This window comes from Sinocyclocheilus rhinocerous, unplaced genomic scaffold (genome assembly GCF_001515625.1).
Source record: "Sinocyclocheilus rhinocerous isolate Xijiao unplaced genomic scaffold, SAMN03320098_v1.1 scaffold626, whole genome shotgun sequence".
In the NCBI taxonomy this organism is placed as follows: domain Eukaryota; kingdom Metazoa; phylum Chordata; class Actinopteri; order Cypriniformes; family Cyprinidae; genus Sinocyclocheilus; species Sinocyclocheilus rhinocerous.
Window position 1 is genome coordinate 539,397 of NW_015647437.1, and position 19,136 is coordinate 558,532.

At 36.1% G+C, this 19,136-nt stretch overlaps 1 protein-coding gene across 1 annotated transcript; it reads right to left on the reverse strand.

The window, feature by feature from the left end:
- Window positions 1-7,276: 7,276 nt before the first annotated feature.
- On the reverse strand, window positions 7,277-18,679 carry LOC107709110 (D(2)-like dopamine receptor). Its single transcript, XM_016513518.1, has 8 exons — window positions 18,380-18,679; window positions 15,228-15,532; window positions 13,018-13,127; window positions 12,253-12,389; window positions 10,152-10,351; window positions 9,050-9,133; window positions 8,393-8,732; window positions 7,277-7,582 (listed from the first exon to the last, which is right to left on the reverse strand). The coding sequence occupies exons 2-8, from the start codon at window positions 15,504-15,506 to the stop codon at window positions 7,395-7,397; spliced, it is 1,338 nt and encodes a 445-aa protein (XP_016369004.1). The 5' UTR covers window positions 15,507-15,532; window positions 18,380-18,679; the 3' UTR covers window positions 7,277-7,394.
- Between the last annotated feature and the right edge of the window lie 457 nt (window positions 18,680-19,136).

Here is a 19,136-nt window from a genome sequence, read left to right on the forward strand (position 1 = left end):
TTTGCAAGGTTCTGGCTTCCGTTTTTTTTTTCTAAAGTGAATATGTTAATAAAACATCAATGGAATCCGAACACATGCAGCCCATTATCACAGACTGGTTTGCACTGCAGTCTCTCCACTGTAATGTACATGACACTTTATATGTCTCATTAAAGTCTGCATGATAACAAAAGTGTCTACAACACGAATTGATGCAATCCTCATTCATATGTAGTAATATGAACTTAAACAATCTTTTATGTAATCTTTTTCTCATGCAGAGGAACCGAGATTAGAAAGTTCAGAAAATGTATGGATAAGATAATTTTCCTGTCATGTGTCTAATTCCAAGTAAGGAAGAAAAAAAAAGAACCATTCTGCTCAGTGTGTGCTTGTGTGTTAATGCTTACATAGTAAACCAAAAATCCTCAATTAAATGTAATTAAATAGTTGTTAGTGTTTGGATCCTGCTTGGAATTTATGAGGGAACATTTTTCTTTAAAGCTTCAAAACATTCATAATACCAAAGCTGAAAATATTCCCCGTGGACGGTTGTTAATGCACCAAAGAGCATCATACATGCGGATTAGGTTTAAATCTCCACAGCAAATTTGATAAAAATGCATTTATACACAAGACTGCACATCCAAAGAAATGTGCTGAAAAATACAGTACCATCTCCGAGAGGAGATTGCTTGTGAAGTATGACCAATTATTGCTCTGTCAGACTTTCATTTCATTACTTTTGGGTCCTTTAGGCAAGCACATAGATAGCTCTACTAATGAGTGCTTGATTAAGTTTTACCCAGCATGCACTGAACCCTCTTCCAGAGAATGACACCATGATTTCACTGTCAACACATTAGCTGTTGCTATAATAGACCATTAAAATTATTTTGTTTACATAATTGCTATAGTAGGAGGCCATCACTGTTGTCACAAAGAATGCCATTTTCCATCCCATGAATTATGTTAGCTTTGAGGTCATCTTCTAAAAGTTGACAAAATAGCATTTAGATATTATATTTCAAATACACAGTCTTTCTCTTCCTGGCAAACTGACCAAAAATACTGCCAACTCATCCTGCACTACACAGATTTTGCTTTCTAGAATTTTGAAAATACCTATGGAAAAATAATACAAATTATATTTAAAATGTACCACTTTCTTAAGATAGCAGAAAGTAACTGTTCACTCTTCATGAAAGTTAATTTTTTTAATATTATTCATTTAATAGGCATGAACTAAATATGTCAAACTCATATACAATAGTTAAAAATGATAAGCTTACTCCGGACTTGTTGAAAGGAATCATAATATAGGCTTGAAATTAGTACTGTATTGATTATTTTATGAACACGTCATTAAATTCAGTGCCAAAGGAAAATATATCTACTTGTTTCCTATTTTATTAAAGAACCTTTTTGTTGCCAAGAATCTTTAGATGCTTCTCAGAACACTTTTATAGAACCCAAGAATCCCAAAAGTCTTCTACCTAGGACCAACTCTCTTCCAAAAAAACTCTGAATCACCTTTTTAGAAGCAAATTGGCAACCAAAGGTGCTGATACAGGATTCAGTCCCAAATGTTGTGGTAATTTGAAATAATGGTTTACAGCTTATTCGTCACATTGACTGAAACTGCAAGATTAATGCAAAAATTGCTGGATAGTATTCAAGATTCCTTAGAGATGTGCAAATAGTCGAATTTGATGCCACTGTTGTTAATTTAACATTGAAATATGACAGAATGAGGTTAATGTGATTTTTTTTTTTTTTTTTTGAAAAACCCATAATAGGGGTTACAAAATGAGATAAGGTGTCTGATCAGAAGAACAACAAGAAACAAAACTTAACAGTTTTAAAGTGATTTTATTGTGTTCAATATGCATCACAATAATTTACCTGCTGACGGATAAACATCCATTGATGCACACAGGTTAGTTATTTTATGAACACGTCATTAAATTCAGTGCCAAAGGAAAATATATCTACTTGTTTCCTATTTTATTAAAGAACCTTTTTGTTGCCAAGAATCTTTAGATGCTTCTCAGAACACTTTTATAGAACCCAAGAATCCCAAAAGTCTTCTACCTAGGACCAACTCTCTTCCAAAAAAACTCTGAATCACCTTTTTAGAAGCAAATTGGCAACCAAAGGTGCTGATACAGGATTCAGTCCCAAATGTTGTGGTAATTTGAAATAATGGTTTACAGCTTATTCGTCACATTGACTGAAACTGCAAGATTAATGCAAAAATTGCTGGATAGTATTCAAGATTCCTTAGAGATGTGCAAATAGTCGAATTTGATGCCACTGTTGTTAATTTAACATTGAAATATGACAGAATGAGGTTAATGTGATTTTTTTTTTTTTTTTTTGACAAAACCATAATATGGGAGTTTCACAGGCTACTGTATTCTGGCCAATAATATGAATCTTTATCAGGCTTCTTGATAACATTGTTCCTCATCTGGCACACGACGGCATGCTCTTGATCTATTTTCAGCTGAAATCAGGAAATTCTCAGTGTTATTGTGACATGATGCCTCATCAAATTGAACCTTGACAGGACTCCAGTAGATCTTCATCACTCAGTCTCTTTTCATCTTGGTTGAAGGTCACACAATTGTCACTTCCTGATGCATAAAATACCAAGGAGTTTCTCAACTGGCCTTCACTGATATGGGTCACATGCTGCACAAAATGGAAATTAGATAAAAAAAATTATTTTATTTTAGTTGTTTCACCCAGAACAGGTGGACATGGATTTTATCTACTCAAAAACCTTGTGTGTGTGTGTGTGTGTTTTGTCAGAGGAGATTTGATCAAACATAATGTAAATAATGTTTTTATAATGTAGGGCAGGGGTGGCGAACGTCGGTCCTGAAGAGCCGCAGCCCTGCAGAGTTTTCCTTCAACCAGCGCTATGCTCTAATGCTCTAGTTCTTTTTTCTAGAGAACTAACAAGCGGATATTGAATGGCTTTCCTGAGGTAAACTAACATCGTGATTGTTCGCTGTGATTGTTATGGATGTCTTTTCATAGTCGACTGGATGATTACATGAGAGACAATACACATCTGTAAGTTGTACTGTTTCTTTCAATATACCCTCGAATGTTTATTCATGTTTGTTTCATGCTGTAACTAGTAGTGAGACCTGATCTGTCATAGCTACCACATTAAAGAGCATCAAAACAACATTTGTTGTTAATTTATTGTTTGAATTTGATTTTGAAATTAATGACATTTAAAAGCGGAAACTTGACAAAACAGTCAAAATTCAAGTTGCTTATAATCGCATTTCTCCATGCCCCCTTGTGACATAAGACCCAAAATCATCACATTTCTGTGCGTCACGTGTTTTTTCACTAATACATAATTCTTATCTAGTAGGGTAAAATTGTGTTAGATGACACGGCCTTATTTTTTTCTCTTGAGCATTGATGGAAAAAAAATCATTCATCTCAACACATTTAATGAATGGCTATGCTTTTCTTAATTCTGTCATTTTATCTGAATATTAACATTTGTGAGATTTAGTGTCTTAGGAAAACATTGACTGTGACACTTTATTATGGTGAATATCAAAGGAAATATTCAAAGGCGTAGGCCGATGTATAAGAAATTTCATAAAATGACCTTTTAGATGAATTTCCTTTACAGGGATTCTCCTTTGTTATTGATTATTCAATTGTCAAAATAATTGTGAAAACACAATTTTAAATAGTTGCTTTAGTATTTTAAATTAAGCAAAACTAGGCTATATAATATAAGAATGATATCAAAAGTCATTTATACATTCTGCACAAGTTTAACGGGGAGGCCAGTAGTGGGATAAGGCTTCTTTGAATAATTTTGTTCTATGACAACTAATTGAGCAAATGTTTCTATTTATTTCCCTTAATAACTTATTGGCTAATTGTAGCCTATTTTCCTGTAAACTGCACTGTAAAAAAATCTGTGACATTTACGGTAAAATACCGGCAGCTGTGGTTGCCAGAACTTCACCGTTAAATATATAATAGCAACATTTTAGGTTTTACAGACTTAACTTAAATTCACAATAAAAAAACGTATTTCATTAACTGATGTAATGTTAATAAACCAGCATATTTAAGTATTTTTGAAGTAGTTTTGAAACATTGTAATACTGATAACCACTATGAAGTGTCATGCACGGAATTCTGGGAACGTCAATTTATGTTTTTTTCACTGTAAATTATATAATGACTTTTTCTTTTTCACTTCCAAAAACCGTAATTTTAACAGTATTTTACTGTAAAATTACATTCAATTTAATTACAGTTATTCACCGTATATAGTATGGAAACTTACTGATAACCAATTAACAGGTTTTTACTGTAACATTTTTACAGTTTTTTACTGTTAAAATCACAATCATTTTTTACAGTGTGCTTTAGTGGAAGTGTCTGCTTAGAAAATTAATTTATATGGCATATCTAGTCAATCAAAATTCTCTTCAAATCAAAACACAGCTTTACTTTGATTTGAAGGGATGGGAGAGCCACAGTTCAATGCCATTTCCTCAAATAATTACATAATTGTGTGGACAAATGACTTCTATTTGCAATTCCTGACAGCATTGCCCTGTTAAATGAATCAGCGCTGTGTGGTTTGACTGGGTGGGGTGTGTGGAGGACGGTCCAGTGGGCAGCAGGAGCACTCTTATTAACACATCAGAAAAACAACACAGCACCTGCCTGTGGCTCAGCTGGCCCAGCTTAATTCTCTTTAGTTGGGCTCATAGGAGGGGGGTAAACATGCCAAGCAAGTGATTACAGCTTCAGCGCTGTGGGAGCCCTCACACCCTCCCTTCCTTTCTCTCTCTCTCTCTTTCTATCTACTTGCATGCACAACTCATTCTCAGCCCAACATCTCCAGCCCAGAGATTTAAGTCCCAAAGTCTTTAAGGAAGACAGGATACTGTGTTTTGAGGAGACAAAAACATGCTGTACATGCTTGAATAAGTAAAGTGAATGAGTAAATTTGAAATTTTCATCTGTTTTAAACTCAAATAGCATCAAATGATTCGTAAATGATACCCTTCCTCCCTTGTTACGTTCTGTCACCTGTCACATCTCCAAAATGACTTAATATCCCACTCACGGGACCCCTTTCAGGTTCTGTTAAGTGCCGACAGCAATCAAGGGCTGTTGAACGCCATGTCTGACGATGAAACCTCCCATAGCATCTGTCCTTCTGTTGACTCGCAAGAAAAATAACCTTGATTGCTGGGTATCAAAGGAGCAATTTAGTTAATTAGAAACTGTCCAAGTTCATGACGTTTCTTACATGCAATGTCATACTTTGCATTCAGGAATTTTTAGTGCAAATTACCAGGCTGCTCTATGTTGTTAGCGGCCGTGCTAACAAGTTATTTTTTAACAGGTAATTTAGTCGGCTAATGAAGCTTGAAGAATTTTAAGTTCTTAATCTGTTTCTGTTGAAAAGCCAAGTGCAAAGTTTACTTTGCTCAAGTGTCTCTCATTTTTTTAGGGCAAAATCATTATTCACATGCAGCACTTTCACATCCACCCGCATTTGTGATTGCAATGCAGACAAGTGGTGAAAAATGTTCTTGACAGATTTTATTTGCAAATGTGAAATAAATGAGTAGTGCCCTACACATCCCTGGTGTTGAGGGTCAAACACCACAGGTTTAATCTCATTTTAAGGCTGTCACTGCCTGGCCCTGAGAGTTTTGACAGTGATCTGTGCTTCACAATCAAAGCAGGCTGATGATTTATAATGTGTCACTTTACCTTACACACTGTAATTTCATTTGTGATGCATTTATATATATATATATATATATATATATATATATAATGGATGGATTATTTGTCTAAAAATCCCTGTGTTCATCTGAAGAAAAAGTTATATTCATCTATGACTCTGAGGAATTTTTTGGGTGAACTATCCCTTAAAGATTTTGAACTCTTATATGGATTCTGACAACAAAAACTACATCTAAACTACACAACCATTGTGTAGCCAAGAGTTTAGCAGTGTGTGTGCAGGAGTTTGTAGTTATGCGTAGCCAGCAAAAAGCAGCGTGTTGATCATCAGCTGTGTCCACAGATGGTTGCCATGGGGCTAATGTCATTGTGTTGTCCACAGAACATGCATTCATAACAAACTCTCTGTGCCACATCAGTTGAATCAGCCCTCAGGCCAGGGACTGATAACTTTGTTTTATGGCTCCAGTGTTCTTTTGCTCCATGAAGTTTGGAGGAAAGTCTGTTTCTATAGTTCTTTCAGGGTTTACAGTGATAAACCAAGAGATTGATTTCAGATAGCAGATTTTGTTGGGTTGTATCACTAAAAATAGCTGTCATGATACGGCAAACCGTCAGTGCACAATTACTTTATTCATAAGCTTATATCATTGTGCAACATACATCTTATGAGAACATGCATTACAATGCAACGGCAGGCCCATCATATAAAGCATGAAAAGCTACATATATAAACATAATAAATAGTAAAAAAGCTAAATTTAAATTTACACTCATTACCTCAGGGACTGCATGCAGTTCGTCCTTATCCTCCCCTTTCACTCCATCAGTATTATCTTTACCTCCTCAAGGCCAAAACAAAGAGCTGCAATGGTTAATGCTTCCACCAGGAAGGCTGACAAATGACGTTTTTTGTTTGAAAATCACAGCATTTTAGTGAAACTGTATTTGTTTTCTCTGCTTTTTTATGGTAAATCCACTTTACTGTAGATGTGGCACAAATGCTTGATATTGGTACAAAAAAATTACAGTTGATTACAGATTTGCTGAATGTATTATTTAAGGTTTCTGCCTGCTGTTAGTTTTCTGAGAGAACATCTAACAAACATTATAAACGTGGGACATAACATTGCAGACATGACTGGCATAAATAAGCTTTTCAGCAAATAAATTACAACCTCCATGCAATGCATGGCCTATTGGTTACTACAAAGCATCTGTTTGTATCACAGTATGTACTACTATGATTTAAAACGCTGTTTCCACCTAGTTACATTTAGGTTTTGAGCAAATAATCAAAATAATATTATAATACTGACAAACAGATAAGCAAAGGCATTGCTTGAAGCAATTCCAAACAAGAGTTTTTGTCTGTGCTGAAAATATTGCTTTAAGCCCCATCTCCCCCAGGGATTTTATGTGTTTTTCTTTTCTTTTCTGGGCGATATGATCTTGGAACAAAATAATTTTTATAATACAGACAATTTATATACATTCCTTTAGTTTTAATCTCTGTGAAATGCAAGAGATGTAGCCCCCAGTTAGATCCACTTGGGATCCAATTTAAAATCTTTATTTGAAGTTTTACAGTGTGTCCACTGCAGATGAGGTATCATTTCTATCCCTTCTGCTCCGGTGAAGCGAGTTCTCTTTCAACAGTGTAAAATCTTAATGAAAGCTTTGCGAAACTCAATGTTGAAAGTGGTGTATATGATGGGATTTACGGCACTGTTCACGTAGCCCAGCCACGTAAAGGCAGTGTAGAGTTCAGGAGGGACTTGGCAGTAGGTGTTCACAATGTGCGTGATGAAGAACGGCAGCCAGCAGATGATAAATACACCTGAAAATAAAGCACACAGAGGTAATAATTCAGTTTGGGTGGGAAATGTTAAGAAACTGAGTTGAAAGCCTATATAAAATATTTCATTCAGGGGTACATATGTACATAATGAACATTATTCAGTTAAATGAAATCAAACAGTATTGCTAAAGCTGAAGTGGGTAATTTTCACACCATTAGCATCACCAAGTGAAACTGCAAAAATCAAACACAATACTCTGCCTGTATGCTATTGGTTGGACAAACAGACAGTCCTGCCCCGAAAGTCACACCATTGGCTGTACCAGTGTTGCTGTTGTCAGGCCGGTTTTTGGGGTCGCTAAGTCTAGAGTCTTCCCTCAAAATTGGGCTACTTTTCAACTGTTGCTGTGGGATACTGTTTTTTCTCTGCTGGTTAAAGGTTTGACAGATTATTTAACTGTGCTAGAGCTTAACTTGAGGTTAGGGAACTTGAGGTCCTTTACAAAGACTAACTGTGTTTATGATTGCTACTATATAGTGATCTACAAATGCATAACAGTGACTGTAAAATATACATTTTAGGTATGGGAGTAGCATATGTTGAGTTTTGATATTTGGGCTAGGGTCATTGACCTAGTTTTGGGCTATTTCTGATTGGCCATTGGACTAGTTTTGTTACGCAGATCTGGCAACCCTGCTGGTTGTGATGATGAAATACAAAGCAATGTTTTGAAAGTGCCACAGTGTTTACACTTATGAGCAAATCAACCAAAAATGTTTAACTTCAAGTATTTTAACTTAAAAAAAATCACACACTTCACCATTAAAGTACTTTAAAGCAACACTTACCAAGGACAATAGCTAACATTTGAGTAGCCTTCTTCTCCTTCTGCTGGGAGATTTTGCGTTTGTTAAGAGTCTTGACCGATGTCTGTGTTTTGCCGGTGGGGGAGACCTGGATCTCAAATGCTTTGGCCCCTTTTGTGATATTGCTGGTGTTGCCATTTCTTTCAGGTTTGACACCAGCTTCAGGTGATATGTCAGTCTCTCTTAGATTAGAGTTAACCAGCCTGCTGTGTTGTTGACTTGTACCAGACTGATCCTGCTTCCTCTGTCTCGCAGGGTTTAAGTTTGTCATTTCATCCATTTGGATGTCATCGCCATTGTTTACCACCTCCTTTATGAAGATCTAACAAAAAAGATGAAAAAGAAGTCATTTTGGTTAAAATTAGTGCTGAAGTGCTCAGGCTTTGATAATGAAATGAATTGGTTCACTTTATCAAACAAACAGCTCATTTAAGAACAGAACAGTGTATTGTTTCAGTCAACATAACTTTATATGAAGTCTACACTGGATGCAGAGATTAACATTTAATATTTGCTGACACACTGTCATTTCTCAAATGTCATCTGTCGTTATTGCTTCTGGTACATATGACAAGCGGTTAGAAGCTCAAGAATCCTGTCAAGAGCGATATTTGGAAAGAAAAGGTGAATAACGTGTACCACGTTTTTGTTGTTCACAGGAAAATTCCCACTGGACTTGACGATCACAGTGCAGAGTTTCACATCATCAGGGTGGGTGCATTTCTGAAACACATGGGAGAAACACCAGACTGTTTCGACAGATTTAGACCAGAAAGGAATTAGTTGTCCTGCCCTAGGTTCGGTTTAAATTTTTTAGCAATTATAGAAACATGCAACTGGAAGGTTGGTAATTCCGTTCAGTCACAGTGATATTTTATGCAAATGTCAGCTTATAGATCATGTTTATAGGTAATGCGCTAGGAAAAGTTTCCAAATCCTTTAACATTTTAAATTAGCTGAGGATTGCCAAAGCTTTGCATTCTCAATCTCCAAAGCATACGTTTTGGATGCACAAGTGGCCAATCTAAAGACCATTTCAGATCTAAATCCAAAACTTCAGCATTTTGAAAACAAGACACTTGCTGTATAGAAGGATAAGGACGAGTTTTGCACATCAAAATGAAAGCGCTCCTGAAATAAACATGATGTTGATCTGAGCCTGTTTTCACATCAGAATGCTTTGGAGGAGACACAGCAGTGACACAAACCACTGATAGGAGATGTTTACTTATGCCGTCAGGACACAGTATGAGAACTCCCTAACCACAAATGGCTCTCAATAATGCACTGATGCCCTTGCAGAAGCTTAGGATGGGTAGATAAGCTATCAGTTTCTTTGAATAATGCTATATTGAATTTATTCTGCTGCGGCATGCGCTCCATGGAGAAGCCTGGATGTCGTTGCTCCGTGTAAAACAATGCAAAGACTAGCCATGTATTATAATAACAGTCATATGAAGCAGCGACCATTTGCTGTATGTCGGCAGAATCAATACAAGCAAAAATAGAGGAAAAGGTCATTCTAGACACGCTATGATCACAGATTATTTACTACTATCCAACTGTTCATTAGAGATATACTGCTACTGCTATATTACTGATATACAGCTAATGGGAATTGCAGTGCTGATTAATTACTTTGCAATTCATTGACACTGCAGTTTTTAACAATCCCAATTCACTAAACTCTACTGGAGTGCCAAGTAAGTAGAAACTTTCATCATCCTGCAGCTGTTCTCACCTTTAAAGTCAAGCTCATATCCATGTCCGTAACTGGACATGTGCGTTTGGTGTTGACACGTTTCCGTCTCTTTCGCAGTACCACGTAGATCTGCACGTATACTAGCAGTGTTATGATGAAAGGAACGTAGAATGATACAATAGAGGAGTACACTACAAAGGCAGGGTTTGCGATCACACACAGAGCATCGTCATGAGTGACTGCAATGAAAAAATACAGTGGAAATTAGTGACATTTTGTCTTATGTATTATGTATTATATAAACAAAATGGAGTTTACTGACTGGATAGGTAAAACAGATGTCTGGGTCAATAACATATATGACTGTACATGTTACAGAAAGTGAAAAACTTAAACACTTATTAAATATACTTTGTATTGATTGTATTGTATTGATATTGGTTTAATGTGGTTTTGATTTTTTTAATGTATCGTTTAAAAAAAAAAAAAGAAAAAAAATTGTCACGTAGTGTACCCAAGTAAAAAGTAAACACGTATTTCTTTGCACTTTGAATTTATAATATTTTTAAAAATGTATTCACATTCAAACTTCTGCAGGGGTCCTTTTTGTGATATCATTTCCTATTTTATGTTTGTTTGTTTGTTTTATTTATTTATTGAATGTTGGTTGTACCACACAACCTCAGGAGACAAAGTTATTCAAAAATGAATGGAGTTAAAATATTTTTAACAAGATAATTCGATAATTAATTTTTCCCCTGGGAAAAAAAATCTAAATTAATTCAGAAATGAAAAACATGCTCATCTTAGAAGTGTATTTAAATCACTGTTTTTGAATAACGAAAAATTTAGTGGAAAAAATTCTCAAAATTCTCTCCTAAATACATACTTATATACTAAAAAAGGTATCAATGCAGCAGCTGACATAATACTTGTATTAAATACTGTGGAATATAACACTCAACTTCCCAGTCTCTTACATTATAATTTGTTTTGTTCATGCCTACAAATCCCTGACCTCATCCTCCCAGCACGAGCATTCAAGCAGAAGAATGCTGATTAAATGACTTCCTCTAATATAACTTTTAAATGAAGTGGCGACCTAACTTAATTTTAGCTGCCCCTAACACCAGTGTGCATGCAAGTTATTGACACGAATACTCTGTAAATTCAGCTCTTAAAGTGCAAGCTGTTGTGCTATAATAATATTAATAAGCAGAAGCCATTTGTTCACGTTTAAGACACTTACACAGAGTTTAGCTATCATATTCCTTATAGTTATTAATTCACATGCAGAATAATGCATATAAGGTGAGACAAAGTGCACAGTAGCGGACAGTAGGTCAGAGATAAGCTTACAGATATAAAACAGTATATTGGCTTTTAATGCTTCTTTCATAATGTCTGCCACAATAATTTAGTCTTTATTTTAATTCAAGGGCATTTCTCCACAAATACATGCAGTGAATTGCCTTTAATTTGATTAATTAATCAGAATATCATTGGATTACAACGTGTAATTGATTGACAGCTCTACTAAAAACATTGCTGTTCAAATGTTTGGGGTCGGCAAGATTTTTTTTTAAAGTCTCATGCTCACCAAGGCTGCATTTGTTTGATCAAAAAATAAAGTAAAACAGTAATATTATAAAATATTATTACAATTTAAAACAACTGTTTTCTATGTGAATATGTTTTAAAATGTAATTTATTCACTTGATAGCAAAGGTGAATTTTCAGCAGCAATTACTCCAGTCTTCAGTGTCAAATTATCCACCGAAATCATAGTAATATGCTGATTTAATGCTCAAGACTTATTTTCAGTGTTGAAAACAGTTGTGCTTTTGTAAAAACCGTGATATATTTTTTCAGGATTCTTTAATTAATACAAAGTTCCAAAGAACAGCATTTATTTGACATGGAAATCTTTGGTACCATTATACTGTAAATGTCTTTACTGTCATTTTTGATCAATTCAATGCATCCTTGCTGAATAGAAGCATGCATTCCTTTTCTAAAAAATAAAAAAAAGAGTAATAAAAAAAATTATAATTAATAAATAAATTCGTACTGACCCTGAACTATCGAATAGTGTTGGCCTGGCAATCTAGTTAGTGAATATATTTTCACCCATATTTACCAGTATTATTGAGTCCAAGCAGCAGTGGACATGATATTGCAAAAGACAGAATCCAGACAACAGAAATCATGACTGTGACCCTCCTCTTGGAGCTGTAGCGTGTGTTGTACAACATAGGCATGGCTACAGCTGTGTACCTGTGGGAGATACGAGACAAAAATGGATTTGTTGTTATTTTACAGGCCTTATATGACCTGTATCATATTCCTACATGCCTCTGCACACAATTTTCCAAATATACCTGCAATCATGTGACCTATGATGAACAGTATAGAACCACATATCGGTGCTTCCCATGACCTCTGTAATCCTTTTAAGACTTTTTTTCTAGTATCTGATTACTTACTAGAATAAATAGAGGAGACGTTTAGTATGAACCGCTATTGATCTCACAAGTATTTCTAACTATTTTGAGCTCACGTGACATTGTAAGTGACAATGTACAATGAAATTGTTGTCGTCTATACAGTGGGTACGGAAAGTATTCAGACCCCCTTAAATTTTTCACTCTTTGTTATATTGCAGCCATTTGCTAAAATCATTTAAGTTAATTTTTTTTCCTCATTAATGTACACACAGCACCCCATATTGACAGAAAAACACAGAATTGTTGACATTTTTGCAGATTTATTAAACCTCAGCACCAAATCTGGTTTAATTTCAGGTGTGCGGAAGCTGAGTTGGTCCCTCTTTTGAGCTGAGCCACCAAATTATGTCTCGGTCAGCATTAGACCACTCTTATAATGGCAGTGTAGAAACACCTACCTGTCAATACTGATGGCACATAGATTGAGTATGCTCGCTGTACACATCATCACGTCCAGGGTGACAAAGATGTCACAATGGATTGTGCTGAACCGCCACTCTCCCACCACCTGGGAGGACAGACATGGACAACTAAACGCTCTGCTAATTGTAGAACAATGCATCTTGAATGCAAACCTACAATGTTTGCTTGCAAATGTGCAATAGTTAGTTACTTGCCAGAAGCACTCTGGCCAGCATTGCATATTACTAATATCTTTAGATTCTAAATATCCATAGTAACACCACAACCACCTGTCTTTCTCGTCTGCAAGTCTGCGGGATTCAATTTGCAACAGCTTTAGCCACGATAATAATGTTTAAACCAATAAAATATTGGCATTTTCTCTGGTTTATGCAATAAAACAGGCAGAAAGAAGCAATATAGCAGAGGTCAGCCTCATCCACAGTTCGCATCTCCTGAGTTGGCTGGCAGAGCTTTCTGAGCTGCCTCTGATTAATGTGTGTCCTTAGGCAAGCCGAGGGACTCAGAAACCTCTTGATGGTCTTAGGTCCCCGCCTAGAGTTTGCATCGCTGTCAATGATTAAAGAATTATTTGACACCTCTAATGAAAGCGTCTGTGAGTTGCCTGAATCAGTTCATCACCATATCTCTAAACTCAGATGAAATGAGCCTCACCGCTATCATTCTCAGACATCGTTAGTGATCAAAACATGTCCTTGCACTAATAGAGGGAGAAAAAGAGAGGGAGGTCTGTAGAACAAGCATGTAGTGTGTAGAGAAACAGAAACTTTATAAAATTGCTGTGCACAGAAAGAGCTAATCAGTATGGAAGCTTCTGTCCACCACAGATTAAAAATTGCAACTTTTTACCTAATTCTGACTTTTTTTTCTCGCAATTTGGACTCTGCTTTTCTCAATTCAAAAAAGAAAAGTCAGAATTGAGAGACATTAAATTACAATTTTATTTATTGTTTAAAAGCTGTTTTTTATTACATAACGGAAACGTGCTACCATAAATCAGAGCTGTGTGGCATTCAGAACTGGCCTGAGAATGCATTTAAATTTCTATTTGACTCCTGAATTAAGGAAAAAAGATTTAAATAGAATGAAATGTATTCTGAGGACAAACGTTGTGAAGAATGGATGGATGGAAATGTATTCCACTGCTATAAGAATGAACTATGTTAGAATGCAAGTTGACATTTCATTCTAGTTGAACAGTTATCTGTGTATGTGACAAATAAGATTTGAATTGAATTTGAATAATTTTTGAAATCTTGAATTTTGTTAGTGGCAGTGACTCTTTTTACCAGTTACATTGTTATGTCAGTAGCTGGTGATGAAGGACTGTTTTTATGAGTGTGGCATTGAATCAATTCTAATTCAACACACTGCGAGGCATGGACAATTCAATTCAAACTCTGAACTGAAAGGAGAACATTTCTTAAATTGTCAGTTTGGCCCAACCCTGCAGCTAAGCTAAAGCACTTGATTTTATTGGCCATTTTTTGCTAGTATAATTAGGTTATATTCATGACTCATTTTCATTCACGTTCTGAAGATATTCTGAAGTTGTTTATGGAAATTTGGAATGATGATTTCATTAGCCCTAATAATAATATTGAGGACTTTTAGCTATTTTTATTTAGCCAATAATCATTTCAACCATCTCACAATAGTGCTCCTTAATGTTCTGTTCATGCATATAAATGATTCAAACTGAATAAATGATGACCTGAGCTAACGCAGTTACTCGGTGCTGCCCTTTAGGAGAAAAACAACACATCACAAGATACCAAAAGGCTAATTTAATACAGCGAGTTATAATAATGCTGTAAATTTGATGTGTTGCATCTGAAGTGTCACTTTTGACCCATTGTTCAGAGCTCAGTTTATATCACACAATCAACCTGCTTGCATTATTCTCTGAAGAACATTATTTTCTGCATGTACATTACAAACCTATGGATTTTGCTTGATATTTGATACTGCAAATTGATTGGCTAGAATTAGGTTTAAGACGGTGCCTGCAGCTTTTCTTAGTTAATTCATGCCCAGATTGACTCTAATGAGTTATGAAGAAGATGGCGAAAAAAATGACAGTCTTATCATGTGAGAATAATTCAATAACCTGTCCTTGCATCAATGTAAAGCACAGATGGTTGGTTGTTAAACCATTTTAGCATCCAATCACGCTGATACCTACCTCAAGGTAAACCACCCATGGCATTACGAGTGTGGCAACTAGCAGATCAGCCACAGCCAGGCTGACTATCAAGTAGTTGGTAGTGGTCTGCAGGGCTTTCTCCCTCGAGACGGCCATACACACAAGCACGTTGCCGAAGACAATGACAAAAATGAGCAGTGTGAGAAGCATGGCATAATAATTGTACTGGTGCCGCCTCCCTTGTTCCGTGCCATTGAAGCCCCGGGATCCATTTTCAAAGAAGCTTTCATTATAGGCATACTCCGTGAAGACTTCCATCAGATGGTTGAAGCCAAGCTGAGACCCTATAACCAAAGACGAAAGTTTTTTTATGAAAGAAATCCAGAATTACATTTTTTTAAGTCACGTGTTTTGTATCCCAGTGTGTGTCTTATCATATCAACCAGATTGCACAGCGTGTGCCACTAAGTTTTGGCATGAAAAATCAATTTCTTATTGGAACACCTGAGCAGAAGCTTTCACTAGAAAGCACAGGGCCGTGGCCTTGTACACCATGTGAAACTGTGTAAAGTCTATCCTTTATTTATGGGTGATTGTTCGCACAGCTGTCCTGAAAAGCCTGTGTTTGAACTCTGGATGTGACTTGACTAACTAGGACAAAAGTCTCCTCCCTCCCTACTGTTTCACTTGTACGATGTCCAAGAAAACAGACAGAAACATAAGCAGTATCAGCTAAATAATAAGTGGACGCGGGGAGGTGAGAGCGTTTCACAAAATATCAAAACAAACTGGCTTGTAGTATATACTGTCTCTGCAAATTGAGAAAAAAAGGAAACTGCACAGTGAGCAGTTGCTTTTCGCTCCATATTTTAGCAGATTTTCACTAGAAAGCACAGGGCCGTGGCCTTGCGCTGCATGGTACACTGTGTAAAGTCTATCCTTTATTTATGGGTGATTGTTCGCACAGCTGTCCTGAAAAGCCTGTGTTTGAACTCTGGATGTGACTTGACTAACTAGGACAAAAGTCTCCTCCCTCCCTACTGTTTCACTTGTACGATGTCCAAGAAAACAGACAGAAACATAAGCAGTATCAGCTAAATAATAAGTGGACGCGGGGAGGTGAGAGCGTTTCACAAAATATCAAAACAAACTGGCTTGTAGTATATACTGTCTCTGCAAATTGAGAAAAAAAGGAAACTGCACAGTGAGCAGTTGCTTTTCGCTCCATATTTTAGCAGATTTTGCAAAATTTGTGTGAGCTCAGCACGACATTTATTATAGCCCTAATGTGGAAATGGATAAAAATTTATTTGCATTTCATGACAAATGAACCCATTCTGGCCATATAAATGATATCAAACTCAGAGCAAAGGTCTACTTGTCTTCTCAAATAATTTTGTATGTCATGAATAGATCAATTCTTATGGCTTTGAGAGGATTTCAGTTTTTTTCCCAGCATGCAATAAATGTAAATGAGTTCCAAAACAACAGTGAACCCCATGGACTTTCATTGCATAGAAAAAATATCTTATTTTGTGTTCCTCTGAAGAAAGAAATTCACACAGGTTTGGAACGACATCCTAGAGATTACAAATTTTTCATTTTTGGGTGGACTGTATTTACCATAAAAGTTTTATAAATGCCTGACTATACATCAAATTGTAGCATTTTGGAAATTCTATTTGAACACATCACATTGGACATTATTTTACACTGCTTTGACTCATGTTATGTAAATAAGAAAGATACATAAGGGAAAAAGACAGAGGCAAGAACGCTTGAACCTTGCCGCACCTCGAATGTAACATCACTCAGGGTCTGAGCAGCGCCTTGTCGGCAGATGTGTCACATAAATGAACAAATGTGCAATAGCAATATGTCATCACTTAAACCGTTCAATATGATAGTAAAATGCATTCTGTTGGGGAAAAAAACCCATACAAAACACCATCATCACAGATATAACCCACTCTTGTGTAAAGGGACCACCACTTATTGGTTTTTCCACATAATTGCCTCTTTAGCCTTCTCAGTGTCAGTTTTGATCATGAAGCTGTCTCAGAGTGGACACTCCCTGCAGAGGAAGAAATAGGCATCACAGCTCAACTGAATGATGCCTTTTCATTATTTCTCATATCAATAATTTGTGATTGTGTTTGTTTGTTGGGTTTGTAATGGGATCTTCAATCAGAACAATTCAGGATGTGCATGCATCTTTAGATTAGTTTGTTTTTGTTCATTAGAAGAAAAAAAATGTCTAAAGGAACAAACACAAGTCACAACTCATATTATGTTAGGTGTCCTATTTAGATTAAAATGTAAAGCATTTGATACAGTGTAATTATTGTGTACATACATGCTGTTATGTGAAACTTGAGATTTGCATCTGCTGCAAAGGTTAGGGTTAATATTATGGTTATGGTTACTGCGGGACTCCAAATAAACAGTGTACTGTATAAATATCAGCCACCCACTGTCCCACTCTTCTCCCCATTGTTTCCTGTCTTTACTGTCTCCATCAATACAGAAGTCTGTCTATCTATCTATCTATCTATCTATCTAGGCCTATCTATTTATCTATCTATCTATCTGTATATGTATATTATATACTGCATACTATATATATTGTGATAGACTTTAACGCAGGTATGTATAATTAGACATTTGATTAACATAATTGCATATGTGCAGTTTGACCTATAACAGATGCAATTAAAAATGTATACAAAGAGTAGTTAAATTCTAATATTCTTATATAATGTGAGACTCTAAACACCAAGACTAAAACTATAAAATTAAACTATTCAAAGTTCAGATTTATTGAAAACTACAGTGACAATGTCTATAAAAGACATGGGTTACAACCCTGTTTCCTTTCCCTTACCCTCTTTTTCCCTCTCTCTCGTTCTCTCTCTCTGTCAAACGCAAGCTCACACATAATCGTGCGCATAGAGAAATTACAGCAATTTTGTCACTTTGAAAGGCGGTTGAATTAATTGGAAAAGATTACAACCAGCAGTTCACACACTCGTCTAAAACAAATGCTTGTTTTTCCTCACGCAGTGGAATAACGTTTCTCTGAAAGTGTCAGCATCAGCGAATATCTGTTAATTAGCAGCTCTACTATGCTTTCTAATTATTCATGAGCAGAAAAAACTAGTTCACAAACGAGAGAAAATGCCGTGCTGTACCTTCAAAACCGCAACTTTCATCCAAAGACCGGAAGTATCCCGTTTCTTAGATTTTAAATCCACTTTTATCCATCGGATACACTTGTCCATCCGAGCGACTGTAACTGTATTCCTCTTCTGTCTCAATTACAGCTCCACGGGTGAATACAACCGATGTAAACCGGCAAACACGACTACTTCCACGAGGAAATTTCATGTTGGCGATTAAAATAACCTGAACTTGATGTAAATATGCTTTTCCTGGTTTTGTGGAGGTGTTAAACTACACTTAGCAGGAGCAACCCATATCGAGTCCAAGCGGAGTGTGAGCAACGCGCAGCATCTGAGCGCGCGCTTTACGCACGCGGTAACCTTCAGCATCCACCGAGGGACAATCTCAGTCCCTCCAACAGAGATTGAGAAGGTTGGAAACGAGGCGGGGCTGTTACATAAACATCAGTAAGAATAAAATACAAGTGCTGTATTTTAATCACAATCTCCTTCTTTTCAAAACCCTGTAATTGATCTGAGTGATTGATAGTATTGCTTCCCTGTATCTTTTTTAAGGCAATGAATAATACGTGATTCCCATTTCAAACTGTAAAGTTTATCTATTAGTATATAATTAGGCTACTTATTTTATATTTTTGTTTTTATTAAATATTTGTTTGTAATTGAAGTGGTTATAATTAATTGAGGTTGGCGATGAGGGATGGCATTTGGATCTGTCTTTTTGTTGAATCTCCAATGGACCTCCAGATATTATGATTTATATCAA